At 36.3% G+C, this 23765-nt stretch overlaps 3 protein-coding genes across 4 annotated transcripts; 1 reads left to right on the forward strand and 2 right to left on the reverse strand.

Annotated features, from left to right (window-relative positions):
- Nucleotides 1-357: 357 nt before the first annotated feature.
- On the reverse strand, nt 358-12289 carry casq1a (calsequestrin 1a). The gene is made up of 11 exons (XM_079380056.1): nt 11892-12289; nt 6965-7058; nt 6292-6392; nt 5969-6080; nt 5811-5884; nt 5246-5376; nt 5122-5167; nt 2454-2508; nt 2254-2354; nt 2072-2146; nt 358-1998 (listed from the first exon to the last, which is right to left on the reverse strand). Exons 1-11 carry the CDS (start codon nt 12126-12128, stop codon nt 1582-1584), a joined length of 1443 nt encoding a protein of 480 aa, XP_079236182.1. The 5' UTR covers nt 12129-12289; the 3' UTR covers nt 358-1581.
- A 2211-nt stretch (nt 12290-14500) lies between these two features.
- On the forward strand, nt 14501-16017 carry c1ql4l (complement component 1, q subcomponent-like 4 like). The gene is made up of 4 exons (XM_079378676.1): nt 14501-14758; nt 14916-14978; nt 15095-15226; nt 15300-16017. Exons 1-4 carry the CDS (start codon nt 14533-14535, stop codon nt 15575-15577), a joined length of 699 nt encoding a protein of 232 aa, XP_079234802.1. The 5' UTR covers nt 14501-14532; the 3' UTR covers nt 15578-16017.
- Nucleotides 15850-22543, reverse strand: LOC306845717 (heterogeneous nuclear ribonucleoproteins C1/C2-like). Of its 2 annotated transcripts, none has more exons than XM_079378675.1 (9): nt 22406-22543; nt 21536-21616; nt 21140-21393; nt 20992-21064; nt 19197-19247; nt 18950-19119; nt 18637-18750; nt 16985-17118; nt 15850-16872 (listed from the first exon to the last, which is right to left on the reverse strand). In XM_079378675.1, the coding sequence occupies exons 2-9, from the start codon at nt 21538-21540 to the stop codon at nt 16780-16782; spliced, it is 894 nt and encodes a 297-aa protein (XP_079234801.1). In that variant the 5' UTR covers nt 21541-21616; nt 22406-22543; the 3' UTR covers nt 15850-16779. The 2 variants fall into 2 exon arrangements, with proteins under 2 accessions (XP_079234801.1, XP_079234800.1); XM_079378674.1 differs by having other exon boundaries at nt 15993-16872; nt 19197-19250.
- Nucleotides 22544-23765: the final 1222 nt, after the last annotated feature.

Here is a 23765-nt window from a genome sequence, read left to right on the forward strand (position 1 = left end):
AAATCAGGGATTTTACATCATGGTAAAGCTTTTCAGATATTTCCTTCCATATTGTGACAGCCTACATTCAAATCGTAAAAGAAATAAATATTAAATTCATCACTTGTTAATGGGATTTAGATGTGGGCGTTGCACTAAAAATGGAGGCAGATGAAAGCGGACTACATGATTGGAGAGGTCCAAGAGAAGTGGTTTTCACTGGAAGATCCAAACATTTTGATTAAACCTCACAATATCAAGGGAAAAAAAATCTCTATAAGATCTATAACATGATCCTTTAGAAAATAAGGTGTTTTCATTTCATGTCAACTTTAGATAGAAAATTAATACAAAATAATACAGCTAATGTAAAAATTAGTTTGACCTTCAAAACTTTAATTCCTTTGTTGAGAAAGTAATGAACGAATGAATAAATATCAATAAATAATTTGTTATACCCTTGTGGAAAGTGCCACATTTGGAACAAAACAAATAAAGTGAGAATAATGAAGCAAAAATAAGAAAACAACCAAATCACAGAGTCACTTTTGCTATATCTTTGTGAGATCGTAAACCCTTTGTGACCACAGGAGATATGACTTCTAGGCAAAACATCTTTTGTACCAAAAGTATCATCTGCTAGGACTATATGAATATCTGTATCCTCTGCATGACATTACATCATAAAATAGAAAAGAAATCCAGTGCCATGTTCTGGATTTGTAACTTCTGTATTTGATTCTAAAGACAACAATAACCTACTAGCAGCAGATCAATAGTCTCACTCTCAGACTTTTGTAATGTCTCATACAAAACTGTGATTTACAACACTTTATTCCAATCTGTTTTTATTTTAAGACTTAAGAGTTAAACCAAGTTGTCTTTATTAAAAAAAGAAAAAATATTCATGTTTCTTTTTCAGTAGAAAATGTGTGATTTACTGCACTTTTAGACACAGAAGGAAGGCTGGACAATCCCCTCTCTGTCTAATGTCACATAAGGTCACATCCTGTCTTAACAAAGAAAGAAGGTATGACAAATGACCTTGAGGAAAAGCCTGCTTAGCACCTTTAGGTCCTATCACAGTGGGACAAACAATCCATCCACATAGTAGTACAAATAAACATTGAGACAATGACAACAAATTTAACAGATGGATGTACACTTAAAATAATCTTACTGCTCCCTCTGACTATCTTACAATTTTGGTTACATTTTTATGCTCGAAAGTCAGGTCCTTTTCCAAATGTAATATTTAACTGCCAATTACGTCCTTATGAACGAAAGAAATGGGTGGCAACAAACTGAAAGGAATACATCTTTTGCTAAAGATTTTGGTTTTAGAAGTGATGTCAACATTTGGAAGTGAATATCTGAAGGTGTAAGAGAGAGCGTGGTCTTTGAATAAAACATTGGGTCAATGGGAGAGAGAATGATGAGCGCATTCCTAGATATGCGTGGAAGGTCACAGTTAAATGATGACATTTTTAACCTCATGATATCCGACAAAAAATAACGAAGGAATTTTTATCACGTTGATGATTCAGACAGTTGCAATTAAACAGACTTTAGTTTGGATAATACATGTAAAATGGTAAGAGTTTAATCATCGTCGTCGTCGTAGTCATCATCGTCGTCATCATCATCGTCATCATCATCATCATCATCGTCATCATCGTCGTCATCATCATCGTCATCATCGTCGTCATCATCGTCATCATCGTCGTCATCATCATCGTCATCATCGTCGTCATCATCATCGTCGTCGTCGTCATCGTCGTCGTCATCATCGTCGTCGTCGTCGTCATCGTCATCATCATCATCATCGTCATCATCGTCGTCGTCATCATCGTCGTCGTCATCATCATCGTCGTCGTCGTCATCATCGTCGTCGTCATCATCGTCGTCGTCGTCATCAGGATCGATTTTGTTCTCTAGCACATCCTCCAGCCAATCCTCCAGCTCATCAACTGTTGGCATGTCATCATCATCATCCATATCAAACCAGATACTCTCGGCCTGCAGAAGACACAACAGCTTAGTCTCGAAAGACACAACACGCAGCAAATAAATCCTACCGTGAGAAACTTACATCATCAACCTCCACTACACCAATCTGAGGTGAGGACAGGTCAATGTCGAAGGTCTTCTCCCAATAGGGGACAAGCTGCAGGTCACAGAGATACTCTCATCACTTCTTATGTACTGGTATCTATTTTCATAATAAGGACATACAATCCACATTTCTTCACACAATAAAAGCCATGGGGTTACCAGAGGGAAGTCATCGGGGTCGATCCAGATGATGCTCAGATCGGGATTGTCTGTGTTATCCTCTGCCACCTCCTTCAGGATTTCAAGGAATTCAAAGCCATCTGAAAGAACCCCAAGAAAACACCAGCTGTTCAAGTGTCATGTTTTAAAATGACAGAGGCCGAGATCAATATAAGCAGCTTTATAAAAAGATCTCATACCTGGGTCTCCCTCCTCAGCAAAAGCAATTATATGCTCGCCATCAAGAGCATCCTCCTGTCAGAAAATGATGGTTACAGTACATGAAGGGAAAGATTCTGCTCTGTTTCTACTACAAATCATGAGATCACATCTTGGAAAACCTTTGCGATGTCTGATCCTTCATTAACTTAGAATATAATTAATGTACATTAGTTTCATTGAGTCTAGCAAGAGTTTCTAATAGATAATCTTGTGAATACACTGCATGTTTAAGTCCTGAAGGAAATCACAGTGCTTGCAAGGCAGCATAAGAAAAGTGTTTTCTGAGAGATATGGACCCTTTTCACAGACTATTGTGATGCGTTTCTGTAATAATTATCTTGGTAAATCTACAGTTTTTAAAAATACTTTTATTTTCAAAGCTACACTTTGTAAATTGTCCCTTTTGTGGTAAAACAATAAAGCTAAATTCATCTTACTGAAGAATTTGGTTTGTTGTGCTTTGATATGCCGATCTACACAGAGATACAGGAAAGAACTATTTTAGTGTCGTTGAGAAACTATAATACAGGTGCATATAAAAAAATTAGAATATCGTGAAAAATTTTGTTTTTTTTCTGTAACTTGTTTCAAAAAGTGAAACGTTCATATATTCTAGATTCATTCCATGTAAAGTAAAACATTTCAAAAGTTTTTTTTGTTTTAATTTTGATTAGAACTTATAGCTCATGAAAGTCAAAAATCCAGTATCTCAAAATATTAGAATATTTAAATTTGCGTTTCATTAAATGGTAATACAGTATAAATTACTGTATAAATTCTGGGTATCTTTTGTTCTTTGAAACCACAATAATGGAGAAGACTGCTGACTTGGCAATGATCCAGTAGACAATGATTGACACCCTCCACAAAGAGGGTAAGTCACAGAAGGTCATTACTGACAGGGGTGACTCTTCAAAGAGTGCTGTATCAAAGCATATTAAATGTAAAGTTGACTGGAAGGAAGAAATTGGGTAGGAAAAGGTGCACAAACAACAGGGATGACCGCAAGCTTGAGAATACTGTCAAGCAAAGCTGATTCAAACACTTGGGAGAGCTTCACAAGGCGTGAACTGAAGCTGGAGTCAGTGCATCAAGAGTCACCATGCTCAGACATCTTCAGGAAAAGGGCTACCAAGCCACTTCTGAAACAGAAACCGTATCAGAAGCATCTTACCTGGGCTAAGGAGAAAAAGAACTGGACTGTTGCTCAGTGGTCCAAAGTCCTCTTTTCAGAAAAAAGTAAATTTTGCATTTAATTTGGAAATCAAGGTCTGGAGTCTGGAGGAAGACTGGAGAGGCACAGAATCCAAGCTGCTTGAAGTCCAGTGTGACGTTTCTGATGTTAGTGATGATTTGGGGTGCCATGACGTCTGCTGGTGTTGGTCCATTGTGTTTTATCAAGTCCAAAGTCAATGCAGCCGTCTACCAGATTTTGGAGCACTTTATGCATCCATCTGCTGACAAGCTTTATGGAGATGCTGATTTCCTTTTCCAGCAGGACTTTAGCACCTGCCCACAGTGCCAAAACCACTTCCAAGTGCTTTGCTGACCATGATATTAATGTGCTTGATTGGCCAGCCAACATGCCTGACCTGCACCCCATATGGAATCTATGGGATATTTTCAAGAAAAGATGAGAAACAGTCGATCCAATAATCCTGACGAGCTGAAGGCTCAGTAGTGCCTCAGCAGAGCCACAGGCTGATCGCTTCCATGCCATTCCTCACTGATGCTGGAGTCTGTGCTAAAGGAGTCCCGACCAAGTAATGAGTGCATAAATGAACATACTTTAAACAACTTGAACTTTTCTGTTTTGCAAATCCTTTTTTGGATTGATCTTAGGAAATATTCTAATATTTTGAGATACTAGACTTTTGACATTCATGAGCTGTAAACTCTAATAATCAAAATTAAGACAAAACATTTTTTGAAATATTTTACTTATTATATATGAAAGGTAATATATGAAAGTTTCAGTTTTTGAAATAGGTTAAGAAAAAAATGAATTTTTTCACAATATTCAATTTTTTTTTATAATTTAAGTTTTTTGTTTGTGTGTTCTTATAATTTTAGTAGTATTTGTTTAAATGTTTTAATTTTAGTTTTAGTGAACTATAATAACCCTGATACAGCACATCTGGACAAATAAATGTGTTTTCCGTTTTGAATGATCTATAGCTCATTTTGTTATAACAAGAAACCTTCAGCTTCTACCCACAGGCTAATGACGTATATATGCAATTTTCCTGTGAAATACCAAGTGTACTTGCATAAAGTAAAGACATAGTTTGGAAGGTCAAATAGTTACATAGTGTAGCTTTAAAAAAGTCAATGTACATTTACATCACCATACTTTTCATTATATACCCTTGGCATTAAATTATAGACGGTTAAATCAAGGAGGTCTGTAATACCTGCAGAGAGCTATCCATTAGCATTCCCATTCATCTCAATGGAAGAGTGAAATTATCAACAAAACAAACTTTGAAACGATTCTGTATGTGAAGTGGTTCAAGCTGAATTTATTGTAGTAAACTGTCAAAAAAAAAAAAGAAGAGAAACAGAATGTTTCAGCAGTATCAAGTGTTGCCTTGCAAGCACCGAAAAAACAACAACTGTTGTTTGACTGAGACAGTGTCGGCTTACCCAGATCTCATACATGTTGTATGGCTGCATTTTCCTCAGTGTTGGCCTGTGGAGACATTTTCAATAATGTTCACTAATGATTTTATTTTTCAATTTAAAGCATTTTTCACATCAGTCAACACACCTGTCATTGTCCTCAATGAATTCAACAAGTTCTTTCTCACTGTAGGGTTTACCAGGGATGACGACGGGTTCATCCATGAAGGGCTCGTAGAAATCCACTTCATTCAACTTCAAGCCTAGACTCTTGGCAATCTGCAAACAGGGGTTGCATAGTTTCGATCAATAGAGAAACTGTCAATTTCAGGGTTTTTCAAGGGTAAATTTACATGCAAAAAAATAAAGGTGTTGCTTTAAAAACTACTCATGCAGATGTACTTTTAATTTGAATGCAGTATAAATATTGTTACACACTACAGCTGATTATGAAGCTACGATCACCCATAAAATATTATTACATCAGTGTTTTAGAAAAGTAGCCGAAAGCAAAAAGTTAATTTGTTTATTAAAACTCTGCTGACAGAGTAAAACTACTGCCATTTTACCTTTTAGCATAAATAAAAAATATCCAGAGAAGATAGGATAAGGTATAAAACCTAAATATCACCAGAAAGTCCAATTAATCCAATTGGTCCAATTAGATTTCTGTTAGTACATAGGGTTGAGTAAAATATGTTTACATTAGTTACCTTTGGACTAAAGGTGGCAAAGAACTTGATGTGTGGATGAAACTCCTCTGCTGCGTCTTCATATTCATGGTAGTCTAAAAATCACAAGACCACAGGTGAACTTCTCAAACAGTTTTAATGGGAATAAAGCCCATTGCATGGCCCATTTGGATACGTACGCTCAGATTTTTGACCCTTGAAGAAGCCCACCAGCTTGATGTCCTCCTCAATATTATGGAAACCTTTCAACTCACGTACATTGTCAATGATCTCAACTGGATCCTCAGTGACCTGGGAAAAAAGTTGATTAGGAAGGGTGAAAATGACAAGAAGATGTCTCCTACACTGAGGACAAAGCATGCATGTGCAAGAAGGAGAACAAGTCGAGGGAAAATAAGTGCATGAAGTAAAGTAAAAATGTGAAAGAAAACAAAAAACTGAGGAATTATTTCAGACCAAACAGTCCCTAATAAGCACAGGGTATAAATTATTTTTCACGTACATCATAGAGGAACTCCACCAGTGTGTCCGCAGCAAGCTCTCCGTCGTACTCAATGACCTCGTCCTCAATGAAGATGTAGATACTGTCAGCCTCGTCCAGACCTGAAGAGCACAAAAATGGAAATAAACCTGTGAGAACAATGTGGGAAATGTCCACCAGAGGTCATGGTTGTTCTTCTGCTCTGATATCCTAAAATTGAACAAGTAATCTGCACGGGAGGAATAAATAAAGCATGAAATAAAGCCTGAAACAGGAAAAACTAATTTGGGGGATTTTCACCAGAAAAAACACAATCAGATTAAATTAAACTTCAATGAAATGTCTAAATGACCTTTGACCAATGTCATAATATTTCTTCCACTACCCTACAGTAAAAGACATGGACATATTTACAGAATAGACAAACCAAAACACACCAACAGTATCTTCCAATGAGTAGATTATACATAAAATTAATATTTTTACATAAACATCAACATTTTAGGTTAAGGTTTTATAAAAACAAAAATGTATATTTTAGGTTTGTTTTTTTGCATAAAAGATAATTTTTTGTTTAAAAATGTACAAATATTCCACTTAGTCCCTTAATATAATGAATATTTACATGGAGTAAATCACATCACATTACAGTTATGGTAATATTTGTGTATCAGTGTATCTTGAATGTACGTACCCAATTTCTTTGCAACAGCTTTGTCTGTCTTCTCATCGAGTAGGCCGACTCCGATGTCCTCATCATCAAAATCCTCCAGGACTTGTGCAGCAAGCTGCGTAACAAAAACAAAAAATTATGTCATCCAGCTCCTTTAAACAGCATGTGTGATTTAGTTACTGGTGCTTAGTGGTGCCCTAACATATACCCAGTTCACATGATATAAATGTTAAGAGGGTAGTTCATTTGGAAACACTAAGGTAAAGTAACTTCTTGTTTTAAGCTCATTAGGGTTTGTGTCCTATCAGCACAACCATTATGTATTCATTATCAACCTGGTTTTGGTAAATGAGTACAAACACAGCGTGTTGGACAAGGACAGCAAATTTGTTTTCTGCCTGCACAGATATTTCAGGCTATGCTGTAAGAACTGTGGCTAGTTTCGTCCACAGTCTTACATCCATAAAAGCCGTCATCAAGAGCGCTGCTCCTGCACTTTCTAAATCGGTGTGAAACTTGACCTGTATGATGGAAGCTGCTTCCACCAATCACAGTGCTACATGTGCGTGCTGAGCTGGAGTAACAGGGTGCTGGCGTTGTGACAGGTGTAACCAACCACTTCTCCTATCACTGTAAGGAACCAATTCCTATACATACTCACGCATATCTCACTTTGAGAAAATTCATTGTCAAATTCAAATTGCCAGTAACTTGCTTGCAACACAAAAGGTTGCATGAATATATCATAAATCTTTTTAATGTCACATGTACGCAGTATTTAAAGTATTTTGATGTCACGTGACAGCTTTGTATGAAAAACAGACTGAATTTTAAGTCATTATTCACTGATTATTTTCTACTCAAGTGAGCTGTTAATGCATAGATATCTATACGTAGATCCCTCTTTTTCATTTGACTGGTTCACATATGTCAACACGTCCGCCATCTTGGAATGGTTAACATTTCAGATGCTTCTGAAGACTTCGGCCAATTCAATATGTCAGATAGCTTATGTAATGCACCTTATGTGACATCTTCGTGGGTATCTATGCATTAACTGCTGTGACCAAATCAAGTCAATAATTAGAATATATCCGTCAGATCGCATCATTGTAAATGTCATGAAAATAATGATTGAAGAATTGTAAATTGCTATTTCTCTAATTAACATGCCAAGGAGAAATTTTTAAATAATGAATTACATCTACAGTCTGAAACTTGGAATTTAGTGCATGAATTGTGTGAATGTTTCATGGTGCAACTTGAAACCGTTCTCATTCACAGTAATTGCACAGAAAAAGACAACAAAAAATTGTATGCTTTATCTATTGCACAAAAATATTAATTCAGGTTTGGACCAAAATATGGGCGAGTAAATGAGATCATTTTAATTTTGTGGCTGTATAATCAATCTGCCTGTACAAGGAATTTAAATTTAAATTGTATTAAACTGACTTGAAAAATCAAGTTGAATCTCATATAGCTTAGAAATTGGTTGAAATTAATTTTGATTATTTATCCAAGTGTTCTATTTAATTGTTTAAATGTGCTGTTCTTCCAGTTTGTTTGTTTGTAATATTAGCATCAATATTTTAGAGATAAAATTCTTATTAGTGTGCTTTATAAAATAATAAGATTTTTTCTTTTTTAGTTATCTCATGGTTTTCCTATGAGTTTAGTCCTATGCATTAGTGCAACACACTAGTTTTAAAAGGAGGGGGATGTATGTCTGTTAATCAAATCTTAGGCTAAACTCAGCTAAAGGCTTAAGGCTAAATAGACCACAGCTATATAAGGTGACCCACAAAAAGCTACGAGTCAACAAGAGAGGATTTTTGCAATGAATCTAGATAGAGTTTGCTTATGACAAATCAGAATCAGGATAGAGGAGGGAGGAGGAGACGTTTAATCCAATATACAGCCACAGTGTAATGCACCCTTCTTCTTCCTATTTGCATCTCTCCATCTCTTTCAGTCATACCTTCATATCTTTTCAGTTCTGCATATATTCAACAATTCCGAAATGTGATGAAAGATAACTAAATAATCAGTTTGCAATTCAGTTACAACAACCGACAAATCTAAATATGGCTTCCCAACCACAGAACTGAGAACACCATCATATCTATAACTAGGTTTCTCAGAGGCCTAAGGAATGTTTACAAGTCAACACATTATTAACCAACATTTGTAAAGGAAATTTAACCAGAAGCCCCTGCGCTGGTTGGTGTAAATGAAAGTGTTTCTATAAGGGCAGAAAGTAGATCTTCTGTTATGGAGCATCCCAGCGGTCTGTACCACACAAACAGCTATGACAGCAGAGCCGACTATAATTAGCGCTGCTGCAGAGACCAACCAGGACTATTTTGGCAAGCTGGTGGTGACGTTCAAGTTCCTGGGATCCGCTGACAGGTACAGTACTGTGCCCAACACTCGGTCCTCTCAGCCTACACTGCAGATTTCATGCTAGAACCTCCTGCATCCACACGGCACACAAGCTGTTATAAGTTCTTATAACTCCCATAACATTACATCAGTGATGTGTATTAGGGAGCAAAGCCACTTGCGCAAAAACCCACAGCTATTGGGCCATTAAACAAAGACATTTTTACAGAACCCATAACCCTCATAATATAGGCCTATCAAGAAAAAGGTTGTGCATAATGCATGTTTGATAAATTATATTGAATAATGTTAACCACACTGTTAAACAAACTGGTTAGATCAGTATGAGGGTCAAATGTGAACCCTCAGCACATTAACCACATATATTAAATTACAAAAAACAATACAAATAATAACCATTTATTAGTATTAAATTGTCATTGTTTATTTATTTTAACAACAACAATAATAGCCTAATAATAATCCACTAAACTAAAAGGTCAGGAAATTGGATGTTCTGGCCCTTCTCCCAAAAAACACAATGTCCAACACAAATCAGTCAGTATGCCACTTATTTTATAACTAACATCAAAGATTTAGACATACTGTTACTCACATTAGGTAATCCCACACAACAAACACAATATAGCAATATCTGTTGTTTCTTTAAAACACACAAAGTCCTTAATAACAACAGGTCATTATTGAATGCAGGAGGTGACAGCATGGCTAAACGATGGTGTAACCTTCCTGAGTTCTGCCTGCTGAGAGTTTAAAGCAAGATGCTAATGTAATGGGTGATTGAGATTGCTTGTGGCATTGTCCACATTACATTTGGTATTTTTATCAGAAAGGTTGATTTAAAATGGAAGTGATGTGAATTTTTGGTACTCTTTGTGTTATTTTAGTATTATTTATAAAGTATTTATTAATTGAATTAGCTTTTATTTTTATATTTTCATTTAGTTTTTGATTTTTGAAAATATTTCTATTTAGCTTTATCAGTTTTAGTCATTTCAGAGCTTATTTTATTTCAGTTAGTTGCCAGGGTCTATTCAAGTCACCTTTATTTATATAGCGCCTTATACGGTACAGATTGATTCGAAGCAACTTTATATAGAGATTTACAAGAAAATAGCAGGACCAATTTTGGAAACTCAATAATAGAGTCAATTCAGATTTTGCTGTAAAGCGGCTCTAATAGACAATTGTGTTATTTAGCTCAAGTCAGTTCAGATCAATAACAGTTGAGAACACTGTTGTCAACAGCTGGCTAATACCTGTCTTCTTATGCAATCTAATACAGTGTTACTGTTTGGCCCCTGGCCCAGTAGTTCAGGCTGTACATACTGTACTGTTACAGAAAATCAGTATTGATGCTTCAAAACGCTACTTTGCAGTATGTTACATATTCTTTTTTAACAGTAGTTTTGGTATTTGCATGTGGGCCTGTCGACAAACCGAAGAGATAAATCCAGAAAAACAAATTCTTTTGAAAAATGACCCATCCAGGCTTATGCTCAGGGTGCAAATATACTGTGTGGTGCATCAGCACTTTTCTGAACATAGATGCCATAGTCCAGGGTGTTCTCATGGCTGGTGTAACAGGCCCCACATTCCCCTGGCTCTGGTGGAGTACTTTTCCTTCTGATATAGAGCAAAACATCTGATGTATGTCATTAATTAAATTAATTTGTAATTGTCCTCTATCAGTGTTAAGCAATCAAAAACTATGGCTAATACTAAGTCAATTACTGTTTCATCCACCCACAAATAGATACATCAATGCAAATTACAATATTTTGTCAAATTTAAGTGCCATGCAGCTCTGTTTACTATCAATGTAACTTTCCATGAACCATAAGAGCAGAACTATAAAGTGCCGGAAATAAACTACTACATGCTATAAATGGCCGCACACTAATTCCTGTAAAGATGAAATTTTCTACTGGCTTCATGAGTCTTTGATTGACATTGCTCAAGGGGCAACACATTTGACTATTAGCTAAATATATAGTTTTGCATTCTGATTAAATGTAACATTTATATTTAGAACCTGTTATCTATCTAACCTGTGGCTGGCAATTTTTTTCAGATGTAGAAAACAAAATCTAAATTAAGACACAACCAGTGTTGTTTTAGTATTATTTGTATACTATTACAGTATTTATTGATATTTTAAAAATAGCTTTTGTATTTTTTGGTTAATATTTTTTTACGTAATGTAGTTTTATCCATGTCATTTTTATTAGATTTAATAAATATTTATATTTTTTCATTTCAGTTTTAGTAATTTTAGTACTTCAAGTTAAACCTATTAACTATTTATTGGCGTTTAAGTTTTTAAAGATATGTTTTCATTTTATTTCAGCTTTATTTTAATTAACATATTTCAGGGGTGCATATAAGTCATATTTTGCTAAAACAACAGCAAATATGATAATCTACTCTAAATGACACTCCAACTTTCACAGATGTCTTTTGGTAAAGGATGTTCATTAACATCAAACTTGCCCACAGTTACAACTCCCTCCCCTTTGACCGATTTCTGAGTCAAACCCACCTCAAGGGCCAGCTCCTCAATCTGAAACTGTTTCTGGGCGACTTTGCTGGATCCTACGTGCTCATGGTAGTACACCACCATCACATCATATTTCTTCATCACAGACTTGTAATTCTTGGCATTTAGGTCGTGAACGCGGTCCTTTCCATCGTACTCAGGGATGTCCATACCTTTCTGCCCCCATGACAGCTGCCCGAAGGTCAGAAGGAGCCCAAGGAACACTAGGTTCCACTTCATGATTAAATACTTAAGAAGGGAAATATGTAGTTCCAATAAATTGAAAACAAATTGACTAATTAAATCATAAAATTAAATTAGAATGGACCTGTGATCCCCGCCACCCAGAACAGACAAGACCAAGTCCTGAGGCCCCCTGTATGAAACCCCAACACACGGGTAAAAGAGACGAGTAACAGGGTCAAGAGCATTTTAGGGGGTGGGATTAGGTGAGTGCATGAGAGAGAAAGAGAGAGAGAGACCGATATGAGAGAGAGCTGCCAAAAAAGAAAGAGACACAATTCTTCATGGAGTGAGCCAGACTATAGATTGGAGCAAGACAAAGTAGAGTTAACCATACAGAACATTTTAGTATGACCTTTAAGGAAACAACAGAAAGTTTGTGTATGGGACAACCAAAAAATGAAGCATGAATTAAAGATTATAAGGAATGAAATGCTATGAGATGGAAAGGGAAGGGATCTTAAGGCACACAGGAAGACATTCTCTGCCATATTAAGTGTTACACAGCTTAGATCTTGGCTAAAAATACAAGATGTAGCATGGACATGGACGTGTGGAGAGGGTGGGGGTGTCTTATTTGCTGCACTTGGCTCATCCCTGGTGCTAGAATGTGGCACTAGGTCACTCCAGGACGATATGGAGGCTGGTGCACCTCCTTGGATTTCACAGATGTCAGTTTGCTTTTTGGGAAATCAATTCTGGCTTGCACTTCTGTCTGACCCAGAATGGTGCATATGATACGTGCCCGACCGCATTCATGCTCAGTGTGTTTATCAGCACTGAAAATTTTTTTTTTTACAGCCTACATGCCTAAACACTGTGAGGGAACTACAGTACGTGTATGTGCAAGATTATATGTGTGCGCGTATTAGCTAAATAGCTCAAGATTACTTTACAAATTGACGAGAGGGAGTTATTAATAAAAATCATGTAACATGATCTTACGCGTTCTCTTCTCCTCAGGCCTCTTTATTTAGTGACCTGTGGAGTTGATGCCTATTTAGTCGTCAGCTGGTGGTTAATGATGAGGCAAAGCAGAGCATTTGAGAGAGATGATGTGATGTCACTGCATATCCGGTGTTAACTGTGCAAAGCATCAGCCCATTTAGCATAATTCTTAATTTAATGGTGATGGTGTTTGATGTGACATGAGAACACTTGGAGTCAAAATGAAACCCTGTTCTCAACCTATTTTATGTCTCTAATGTCACCCATTTCTGATGATATGCAATGAGAAAAAAAAAATGATTGGATATTTAAACATATACTGTGGATTTTTACTATTGGAGCAAATGGAACACAAAAATATATTTGTTAGCTTCCATTCACCATTATATAAGTTTACCCAACTATGACATCTTTCACTTGCAGATGCAAAAAGGGTCAATTATATACAGTGCAAAAAAAAATAAAAAATCTCAACGTTTTACATGTCTGTTACATAAAAATGGCTTTGGATAATAAATATATGCTAAACAATGAGTAAACCATGAGCAAATTAAAATGGAGAGATGTTATTATATCACTGTGACAACATTTAAGATCTTGTTTTTGACCACCTGCTTAATGGATACTAAACTAATCCGTATTCATATTTTTTCATTATGGCACCATCTAGTGTTAAGAAGAATGTGATAAAAATTAAAGACGAACAGAGCTCTTGTCATTATCCTCGTCTTGAGTATTTCGCATTGTAGCTCTCTGTCTCTGACTTGGTTTTGGCAAAGCTGATTAATTAATTTATTAATTATCCACCAGAATGCAGACCAGTATTTTGACAATTCTCATTGAGACATTGAGGCTAATTTTGACCATTCTTTTAAAATTGAAGTTAGTTAACAACAGTCTTTCATTTATATTCAGAGGTTGCTGTCAATACAGCTCAACAAAACAAATTAAGAGGACTGTCTGCAAACCAGAATTTTGAAGTAAGCCTATGGGTGAGACTTCCGGTTCATTAGCCGCTAAATGAAAAAAAAATAACTAGAAGAATAACAATGTGCAGTAAACGGTAAAACTGTTTACACTACAAACCAGTGTGTTCATAATTAAGATAATACATTAAAATATGGTAAGACACACCAATTTTCAATATCAAGCTGCAAAACGAACTGTTTTGTTTTGTTCTATTTAGGCTGCCTGCTTAAGTAACAAAAATGTGCCAAATGTATCAAGAATATCTAATAGAATGAAATGTTTTTATTTTATATATATATATATAGATAATCCATTAATGCATGAGAAAATGTACTTTCAGTGCACTCAATTCTACATCTGACCTGTCCTAATGGATTACTAAAATAAACAAAACCCTTACGATATCAGTGCAAACTACATGTTGACAAACTTACGCAACCTTCATACAAGGTTTCAAAGCATTTGTAACAGCATTTGCAATTCGATGCTTAACTGTGGAATAATCACAGGAGTGATTTGTGTACCTGAAAAACAACTCACGATGGCGGCGTTACAAATGCTACTGCTGCTCTGTGCTGGGAGTTCACTTGCAGAAGATGTATTTTCACCAAGTGTGAACATCATTGCTGAGCTCGAGAAACTGAAAACCATGGATGAAAGGATACAAAAATTAGAAGAAACACTGGCCAAAGTATTGAGTGAGAATGAAGGTGAGGTGGAACAGTTGCAATTTTATGGAAAAACTTTACCATTTATGAACTATTTTAAACATTACAACTTGCGTCTGTTTAAATTATTTGTTTATTAAATTGTTACTAATTATTTCATTATTAGTAACATTATCATATCAACGTATATTTCGAACAGCTTTGAAAACCATAGTCCATGATTCACAAAATAAGCTTGAGTCTTTCCAAAAAGAGAATGAAAGTAAGTAAAAGGCATACTTTGTTCCCACTTACATTGTACATGTAATACAAATGTAATACAAATTACATATTTCATTTTATTATACATTTCACACCAGTCTGTTCGCTTATTCACAGTCAAAAAGGTTGCCTTTTCAGCTGGACTTTTGGAATCTGCAACAGGAAACACTGGGCCCACTAATTCTGCGAAAACTCTGGTCTACAAAAATGTATTTAGTAATATTGGAGGTGCCTATGACTCAAACACTGGTAAGTTCTGTAAAGAGAATATCATGACAAATGCAGAATCCTGTTCAAATATTATTCTGTATGTGCATTGCAGGTATTTTCACAGCACCAATCAAAGGAGCCTATTACTTCAGATTTTACGGTCATTCTCATGGTGGAACCACAATGGCAGTCAGTCTCTTGAAGAATGGTGCAACCCAGTGCTCTCTGCATGCTTGGAAGCCTGTCTCCAATGGTAATGCCAGCAATGGTGTTGTCCTCACACTGGAGATTGGTGACCAAATTTCTACACGACTTTGGGCGAACACCTGGGTTTATGATGATCCAGCAAGTTACACCAGTTTCGGTGGTTTTCTGATTTTCCCCTTGTGAATGTCTGAATTTTGTATCTCATATCCAGTGCAGGATGCAATTTGACACATTGTAATGCAACTTAATTATTTGTTTAAATTAACTGCATCTTAGTAAATAAGGGGCATAAAGAAAAGGATGTCGGGAACATTTAATTTAAAAGTCTGTGAAAGTGATTTTGTGCCTCTTTGGGATGGCACAATAAAGCGACGTTCACTTGCAGAACGTAAGCTGCTAGAGGACACATAAGTCTGAAGTAATGAATTTAGGTAAAGGGGTGCAGAGCCAGTGGTGGTTTTGCAGGCAAACATTAATGCCTTGAATTTTATTCTAACATAAAATATATTTCTAGCATATCAATACCAAATATGCCACTGAATTAGGCTTCACTTTCATTCTTAGCCCCATGTGGTCAGACACCAGCAAAGCAGCATTCATAATAAACAGTGAAATTTAAAGCTCATAGTGTGCAGCGACTGTGTGACATGATAAAATAGTAATCATATTTCACATCAAATTCATGTTACTGGTGATATGAATAAATTAATTAAACTAAAAAATCTGTCCTCATAACGAATCTTTAAAAAAAAAAAAAAATTGACTATCATGATTTTCCAGTGTTTTAAAGCCTGCATAAGATGTTTGCAAAACTGAAAAACAAAAATTTAATTTAATATTTTATTGAAATCTTTCTGTGGAATTATTCTGAAACAGGGTAATATAAAAAAAAGACATGTAAATACAAACATAGATGTTTCCTGGAAGCTTCTTGGCTCTCTGTAATAGAGGAGCCACTCAAGATTCCCCCTTTTAAAATACTAATTTTATCTTTGTTCACAGAAAAAAAAAATCCCATAAGATACACGGCAAACAGGGAACAGGCCAGTTTCTGAGAATATATAACGGACATTCTGCTAGTGGAAAAAAAACCTCTCAGGTTCAAGTCAGAATGATTAAGAATAACTGGAGAATGTAATGCTTTCTGTTGAGCCAGAAAACATTTGTTTGTCTTCATCAAGGTTGAGGGACACTTCAAAAGCCCGAAAAGATGGAATGCTAACATTAACAATGAAACTAATGTAAATGTAGTGTCAGTTACTATAAGAGTGCAGGCATCTACATCATAACAGACAAATCTTTCAAAGACTGGCTTCAACCTTTCAAAAGAACTGAAAGGGATGAATTTTGAGTGCATGTCTCATATCCGCGGTGCTTCAAGCATCCTATGAGTCATCACCATTAACGCTGTCACCATCATCTTCCCCTTCTTCATGCTCACCCTCTTCTTCTTCATTCTCTCCTTCCTGACTTTTAACCTGAGAAGGACATAAAAAAAGCTTGTAAGTGTATCTGTGCAGTATGCAACACTAATTACAACCTCATCATTTTGCACATGGATTATTTATTTTTTTTTTTTTTTACACATACCTCTTCCTCCTCTTCCAACAAATCTCTCTCCTCCTCAGAATCATTTATCTCTTGCTCTTCCCTCTCCCTGTCTTTCTTGCTGGAATGCTGAGGGGAGGAAGCCTCACCCACTTCTGCCTTCACACTCTTCCCCTCTGAGGGTAAAAAAAATCATGCATAAACAATAAATAACAATTGGTAATAATAATTATGTATATTTGTCTTGAGCGATAACTTTAAGCACCACGTCAGCATATTAGAATGATTTCTGAAGGATCACTGAAAGTAAGCCCTATTGAAAAGTCAGTTGTTTTTTTGAAAAGTTTTATATAAGTTTTGGCATAATGGTGTTTTAAATAATTTATAGGGCTCAGTCGATTAAAAGTTCTCATTATTTATGTGTCAATTAATCTATTTAATCGTAAACTACATTTGGACGTGAAAATACCTCGCTAAATAGATTAGCTACAAATAGTAGCTTTAGAAAGAAATATTTTATTTGATTCAACCCCCATTTACACTAGTGCGTTTTAGTTTTAAAATGGCGTTTTAGAATGAAAACGATCAACGTTTACACTGGCGTTTCCGCTGCATTTCAGAAACGATCTCCATTTACACTACACAACCGAAAACGCATGTCACATGACCGTTCATGCAGGTACAACCATAGATATGTATAGGTAGATTCCCTATTATTTAGATGGCGGACACCTCTGCATGCTTGGAGCGGTCAAATGGGGAATCAATCCATATTTTTCAAGTCTCCGTTTTGGTCCGTTTACACTGAAACGCAACCCCGGAGTTTTCAAACTAAAACGGGGTCTGCAGCGTTTTCAAAAGTCTCCATTTTCGACCTTGAAAATGCCAGAGTAGTGTCAACAATCGGTGTAACTGCACAGGGCCTTAGGCTACAACGGCCTAGCATGAAATATGGAAAATAAAAGATGATAATTTGAGAAACATTTCTGTTTTTTTCGTTCATGTAATGGAAGTCATTGATAACCAAAACGGATTTGTTACCAACAGACTTCAAAACACCTTATAAGCCATTCATTCATTCGATTCATTCAAATGGCTGATTCATTCAGGAATTCAGAAAATGGCTCACTTTATGAATGGACTTTTGAATCATTGGTTAACCTGATTCCTTCAAAATGCGGATTCATTCAGAATCACTGCTGTGTTGCTCGGAGATGCACAACAGTTCTTCTGTGGCTTTACAGCTAATATTTTTGTTGGCAAAACGGAGCAAAAACAGACAGTATTGTACATGACAATACTAACTTCTTATTTACTGAACTCTTGTGTAAAATCACATTTGGGACAAATTTCGCTTGTCATATGATATAAATATGAGACAAAAACTCATACAGGAGCATTTTTGCCCAAATATCTTGAATTATAGGGCATAACTGCATTTATGGAGTTGTTGCCCTGCATCAAATCAAAGTCCCTTTCCATAGTCTTTGATCATATTTGTCAACAGTCAGGTGTATGAAATATAAGATGACGTACAGGTCTGGGGGAGGGGCCAGTGCGTTAAAATATTTTAATGGCATTATTTTTTTCACAACTAATTAAGTTAACATGTTAAACTGACAGCCCTAATAATTTATAACATTTTTTGTAATACTGATTGTTTGGTGAACCTGCTACAAAAACTCGAATGTTACCAGATTTCTTGTTGTGGTCTTTCTCCATCCTGTCCAGACTCTCCAGAAGATAGTCAACCTTGTGTTTGATTTGAGAAAGCTCTCTCTTAATAGTTTGAAGGTCATCTGCTTTCACTGGAAGAAAAAAAAAAAACCTTAATGCATGTACAAACTGACAAACCAACCCAGGTCAAAAATGTAAAATGAGAAAAGGAAGGCAGACAAATGACAATGCAGACAAAAATCAATCAATGTTTATTTTTAATGCATTTTTCCCTGACAAATTAACATGAACCCATATAGTGAGGGAGAATAATAAAAAAAAGGCACTGACAGGTTCGAGAAGACATCCGCTGGCTGCTCTTGGATGAAATGGAAAAGCTGGACTTGGTGCGGCGGCTGGTTCCCCCACTCACACTGACCCGCGGACGTTTGGAAGGGATCACAGCCCGTGAGAGAGGAGGTGGTGGTGGAGGGGGCACACGGGAAGGGTATGCATACAATCTGCACAACACAAACAGATCAAAAAGTCAGCACACATTTATAAATCCACACTGACACAGTGTTTGTGCAGATCTTACCTGTCATAGTAATCTCTCTGGAAATCATAATCAAGCTCGAAAGTAGAACTACTGCTGGAGAGATTTAAGAAAATGATTAGAGATTTTGGCAAAAAAACAATTGCTAATTGAAATAAAACAAAAAAATGGGTAAAAATACATACAGTGCCCTTCAAAAGTATTGGAACAGTAAAGACAAAATTGCCCTGTTGGCTGTGGAGTCAAGACATTTACAAATATGATTAAAAGATGAATATGAGACAACTACAGAATATTAAGAACATTTTATTATTAGCCGTTTTAACACACAGATGTTTTACCAGCTAAGAAGTTCAGCACTTTTAGAGTTTCATCCCTCTATCTGATGTGAGCATAAGTATTGGGACAGTTGCCTCACAGGTCTTTCTAAGTGATCAGCTGTGTCCTGTTGCATTACTTCTTCAGATATTAAAAGCAGGGAATGTGTCGTATCAGTTATATCCATTACTTCTGTATTCTGAATCTTGCATTCGATGATGACACACACAAACCAGGATGAAGATGAGGGAGCTAACTTTGAGAGAAAAGCAAGCAATTTGGATGCTAAAAGAAAAGAGGAAGTCAATTAGAGCTCTAGCAAAAACAAAGGGCATGGAGAAATCAAGAGTTTGGAAACCACCAGCAACCAACAACTACCTGATCGGCTGAGAAAACAACAGTAGTTGATGAAAGACAAATCATAAAAACTGTGAAAATGAACTATGAAAGGCGTGTCTGTAAAATCATCAACAACTTCCAGAAAGCTGGGGTGATGCTCTGACAATCTACTGTCCTCAGGAGACTTTGACACAGAATTAGAGATGCTACACAGCAAGATGCAAACCTCTGACCAGCACCAAAAATAGAAAGGCAAGATTAGAGTTTGCAAAAAAGCACAACGGTGAGCCAGGAGGGTTTTGGAACTGTGTTTATGGACCAATGAGACAAAGGTGAACCTTTATCTAAGTGATGGGAAAGCAAAAATGTGGAGGAAAAAAAGGGAACTGCAAATGATCCCAAGAATATCTCATCTGTAAAGCATGGTGGAGGTGGTGTCATGGCAGGGGCATGCATGGCTGCCTCTGGAACAGGCCCTCTCAACTTTACTGATGACTTAATGTATGATGACAGTAGCAGAATGAATTTGGAAGGGTACAAACCCATCTTGCCAACCAATATTCAAGAAAATGCCACCAGATTCATTGAGAAGTGCTTCATATTGCATCAGGACAATGATCCAAAACACCCTGCCAGTTCAGTCAAGGAATTTATAAGGGCAAAGAAATGGAAAGTCTTAGATTGCCCAAGTCAATCTCCAGATTTAAATCCGATTGAACATGAATTTCACCAGCTGAAGAGGAGAGTAAAGGCAGAAACCCCCCAAAACAAGCAACAATTGGAATTGGCCGCATTAAAGGCTGGGAAAAGTATTTCAAAGGATGAGACCAAGAGTCTGGTGATGTCTATGGGTCACAGACTCACTGCTGTGATTGTGCGCAAGGGATCTGCATCTAAATAATAGCTTTTAATCTTTTATATCTGCCTTACGTTCAACTATCCCAATACTTATGCTCACATCAATGAGTGGGATGAACTCTAAAAGTGCTGTTCTTTTTATTTGGTAAAACGTGTATGTGTTGAAACGGCTAATAATAAAATGTGACATTCTGTAGTTTTGTCTCATATTCATCTTTTAATCATATTTGCCAATGTCTTGACTCCACAGCCAACAGAGCAATTTTGTCTTTACTGTTCCAATACTTATGGAGGGCGCTGTACGAAGAAATGTTTTCCTTACCTGTACATATCTACGGCCGATCGCTTTGTTGTTTTTGACCTTTGAGGTTTGGGCTCTCCTGCCAAATTAATATCTGATGGAAAGACAAGGTGATTGTTCAATTAAAAGGGAAAATATAAGATAGCCTAAGATTCTTTAATGTCCTCACCAAGCACTTGTCCAACAATCATCCGGCCGTCCTCTCCTGTTACAGCCACCCGTGCATTCCTCTCGTTGGCGTACTGGACAAAGGCGAAGCCCTTGTGCACAGAGCAGCCAACAATCTTGCCGTATTTGCTAAAAATGGCTTCAACATCTGCCTTGGTAACCAGCAACGTGTTCAAGTTCCCGATGAAGACTCTTGAGTTCAGGGACCTTGGGTCCGTCTTATTTGTGACATTGCTGGCCATCAACTGACTAGCGCTGGGAGGACGACGAGGGCAGGAATAAGAAGAAACATTAGTATATTTCCAAAGGGAAAGCAATACTATTCCTAAATCATTTATATTCAGAAATCACACACAATATTTGACATGGAAAGAAAAATTTGATGGCTGTGACTCACTCCATGGTGTCAGTGCAGGGCAGTAGTCTGTTTGTCAATGTGAGTAGGCACAAGTGAAGACAAGACCAGCACCTTCAACAGCTTCTCACGATGGTAACGTGCAGTTGCGCCAATTGACAACAACAAAAAAACATTAAAATTGGACATGGTTAGTTTGGTTTTAATCAATGCACTTCTGTTTTCAAATAGATGTGTACCAACAAATCATTGGATGCTACAAACTCTGAATTTCTGGCAATATGCTGCTGCTTTCCAGTTTTAGGATACAGCACACTCTATCAATGGAATTCAAAGGAAGAATCTAAAAATTTTAATCTCAGATATCTTAAAGTGAAATGTTTACAAAAACCCAAAATACGAACATATACTTAAAGGCTACTATTAGTATACAGAGTGGTCTTGTTCTCGGTGTTAATTAAAAAAAAGAAAGAAAATGAATTTTTTTTAAACATTTGGCTTCATCGTTCAAAAAACTGATGCAACAGATTCTAGCTATAATACAATATCAGTAAATCTTTAACTTTGACCTAAAAATCCCCAGCAGACCAGAGAGCTGCAGTACTGTTTGGGTTTCTGTTTGTAGTCGCGACACCGCAACAAAATATTCAACGTTCGTATTTAACCCGCAACAACGTGGTTTGGTTTCTTTTCATGGAAATCAATGATTAAAGGCATCGCGACTCAACAAAACCAAAGACACGAGCAGAGATTCGTGAAATGTGAAAGTCCTCGTAGCAGACAAAGAGGACAGACCACACTGCATAGAGCGCTGCTCGGCCTAGACACTCAAGGGGCAGCGGTTTAACGGATCTTTCCGTAAATGCACGAAAAATAAGATCTGAAGGAAAAAAGAATACAAAAACTACTCACCGAATATTTAAAATGCGTTATTTGGGAAGGATCAATATTATTTCACTGCCTGCAAAAAGGCAACTGTGAATTCGCCGCGAGTAGTCAATCTGCGACGACATAAGAGCTGGCCACACATTTTTCAAGTTAAAAGACATCAGTTTTATTTTTGTAATAAGCCCTTCTCGTCTAAACCACGTAACACTGACCTGCCGCGCGCTCTTGAAACAAAGACATAAATTAAAACAAAGTCCATATTAAGTTTTCTGTTGAATGAGTGATTTTATTTTTGTTTGTTAAAAAAGAAAAACAAAAATTTTGTTTGTTTGTTCCAGCTGACAAGCGAGTAAAGGCATGTATTTTGAAAGAATCCTGACCTTTCGAGTCGCATCGCGCGCCCTTCACACATACAGGCACGCATTAAAATCGGTGGTGATGGACAGTGTTTGTTTATGTTTTATTTTATCATTTTTATTTTTGTATACGTAGCCTACTATGACTGCCAATGGTATCATAACGATATATTACTGTCATATGAACAATAATTTATTGCCAGAGGGAAGGACTTGAAAGTCTCGTTTTTCCTCTCTAAAACCTAAACATCGTATACAGGTCATTGGGGAATTAGAGATATCGAAGTCTCTAAAACTATTTCTTGTAAAGCTGAATGATTGAACCACTGGGACAAACATTTCTGTGAAACTGCATTGAAACTATGTATTATGAAAAGCATATGACCTAAACATGAGTGAACAGTAGTCCCGTATAAGCTTTTTCGTATATTTGCTCGCTTTGTAATTATGGACATAAAACACAACTATGAATTTAGCTGAAAATCAAATGGGCCAGGAGGATTTAAACAACTTATTCATGCAAATTACTAGAATTCATTATTTCATTTCATTTGTCTTTTATAAGATTGATCTGCATGCAAACAGATATAGTAAGATTTGCAGTCATTCTTGTATTTTCTTTTTTCCTTTACATTTTTTTTCTAAATAAATACTGCTCCACAAACTTTTGTTAAATTCTTGAACAACTGTTCAGATGTGGCAAGACAATTTCTTTCTGTAGTTTCATTTCATTTTTATGCTCTTAGGAGGAGCTTCATTCCAAAATAATATTATTCACAATTTGCAAGCAAGTCAGCTAAATTAGTTACCATGAGCAATTAACACTTCTACAGCATTTATTGGTAAATAAATTATATATTTTAAAACAAAAGTTCTCTCAACATTAGAAACTGTAATCTAACATGAATGAACATATTGTATTTTATTAACTAACATCAATTCTATAAAATACATTGTTCATTGCTAATGCATTAACTGATTTTAAAGTTAATGTGACCTTGTAAAGTCTTTTTTTTATTTTTTAGATT

The sequence above is a fragment of the Barbus barbus genome (genome assembly GCF_936440315.1).
Source record: "Barbus barbus genome assembly, chromosome: 26".
NCBI classification, from domain to species: domain Eukaryota; kingdom Metazoa; phylum Chordata; class Actinopteri; order Cypriniformes; family Cyprinidae; genus Barbus; species Barbus barbus.